The sequence below is a fragment of the Aplysia californica genome, unplaced genomic scaffold (assembly GCF_000002075.1).
Source record: "Aplysia californica isolate F4 #8 unplaced genomic scaffold, AplCal3.0 scaffold00091, whole genome shotgun sequence".
Taxonomy (NCBI): domain Eukaryota; kingdom Metazoa; phylum Mollusca; class Gastropoda; order Aplysiida; family Aplysiidae; genus Aplysia; species Aplysia californica.
Window position 1 is genome coordinate 1,560,771 of NW_004797361.1, and position 537 is coordinate 1,561,307.

The following is a 537-nucleotide window of genomic DNA, read 5'->3' on the forward strand; positions in this document are numbered from 1 at the left end:
CTCTCTCTCTCTCTCTCTCTCTCTCTCTCTCTCTCTCTCTCTTTCTCTCTCTCCCTCTCTGTCTCTCTCAGACACACTCACAAAGGTTAGCACGGACGACAGCTTTTGGTGGGTGGCCGTTAAAGCAGTAATTCTTCAGACAAGCAGACAATACAACAGACAAACAATACAACAAACAAACAGTACAACAAACAAACAATACAACAAACAAACATACAATGGACTCACCATTAATCTCACACCGACGGCCCGCCCTGCCCACTGGGCATGCGCAGTATTTGTTGCCGGAAATGTTGGCGGCGCACACGGATCCCCGACTGCACTCATCTCTGGGGCAAGGGCCTGGGCCAAAAGCACGATTTTGTCTCAGTAAACTATTTTATGGCACTTTCAACACATATAGAGGTCATATAAGAGCTGAAGATTTGAGATGTTACTAAAGAATAATAAAGGAGGAGAGATAAGGACGACAGATGTTTGATAGGACAGAAGGAGGAGAGATAAGGACGACAGATGTTTGATAGGAAAGAAGGAGGA

At 45.4% G+C, this 537-nt stretch overlaps 1 protein-coding gene across 1 annotated transcript in view; it reads right to left on the reverse strand.

Annotated features, from left to right (window-relative positions):
- Positions 1 to 228: 228 nt before the first annotated feature.
- Positions 229 to 537, reverse strand: part of LOC101857554 — a gene marked incomplete at its 3' end in the record, with an annotated part of 64,794 nt that continues 64,485 nt past the window's right edge. The window contains 1 exon segment of the mRNA XM_013080574.1: positions 229 to 342. Within this exon segment, the coding sequence (XP_012936028.1) occupies positions 229 to 342 (114 nt within the window).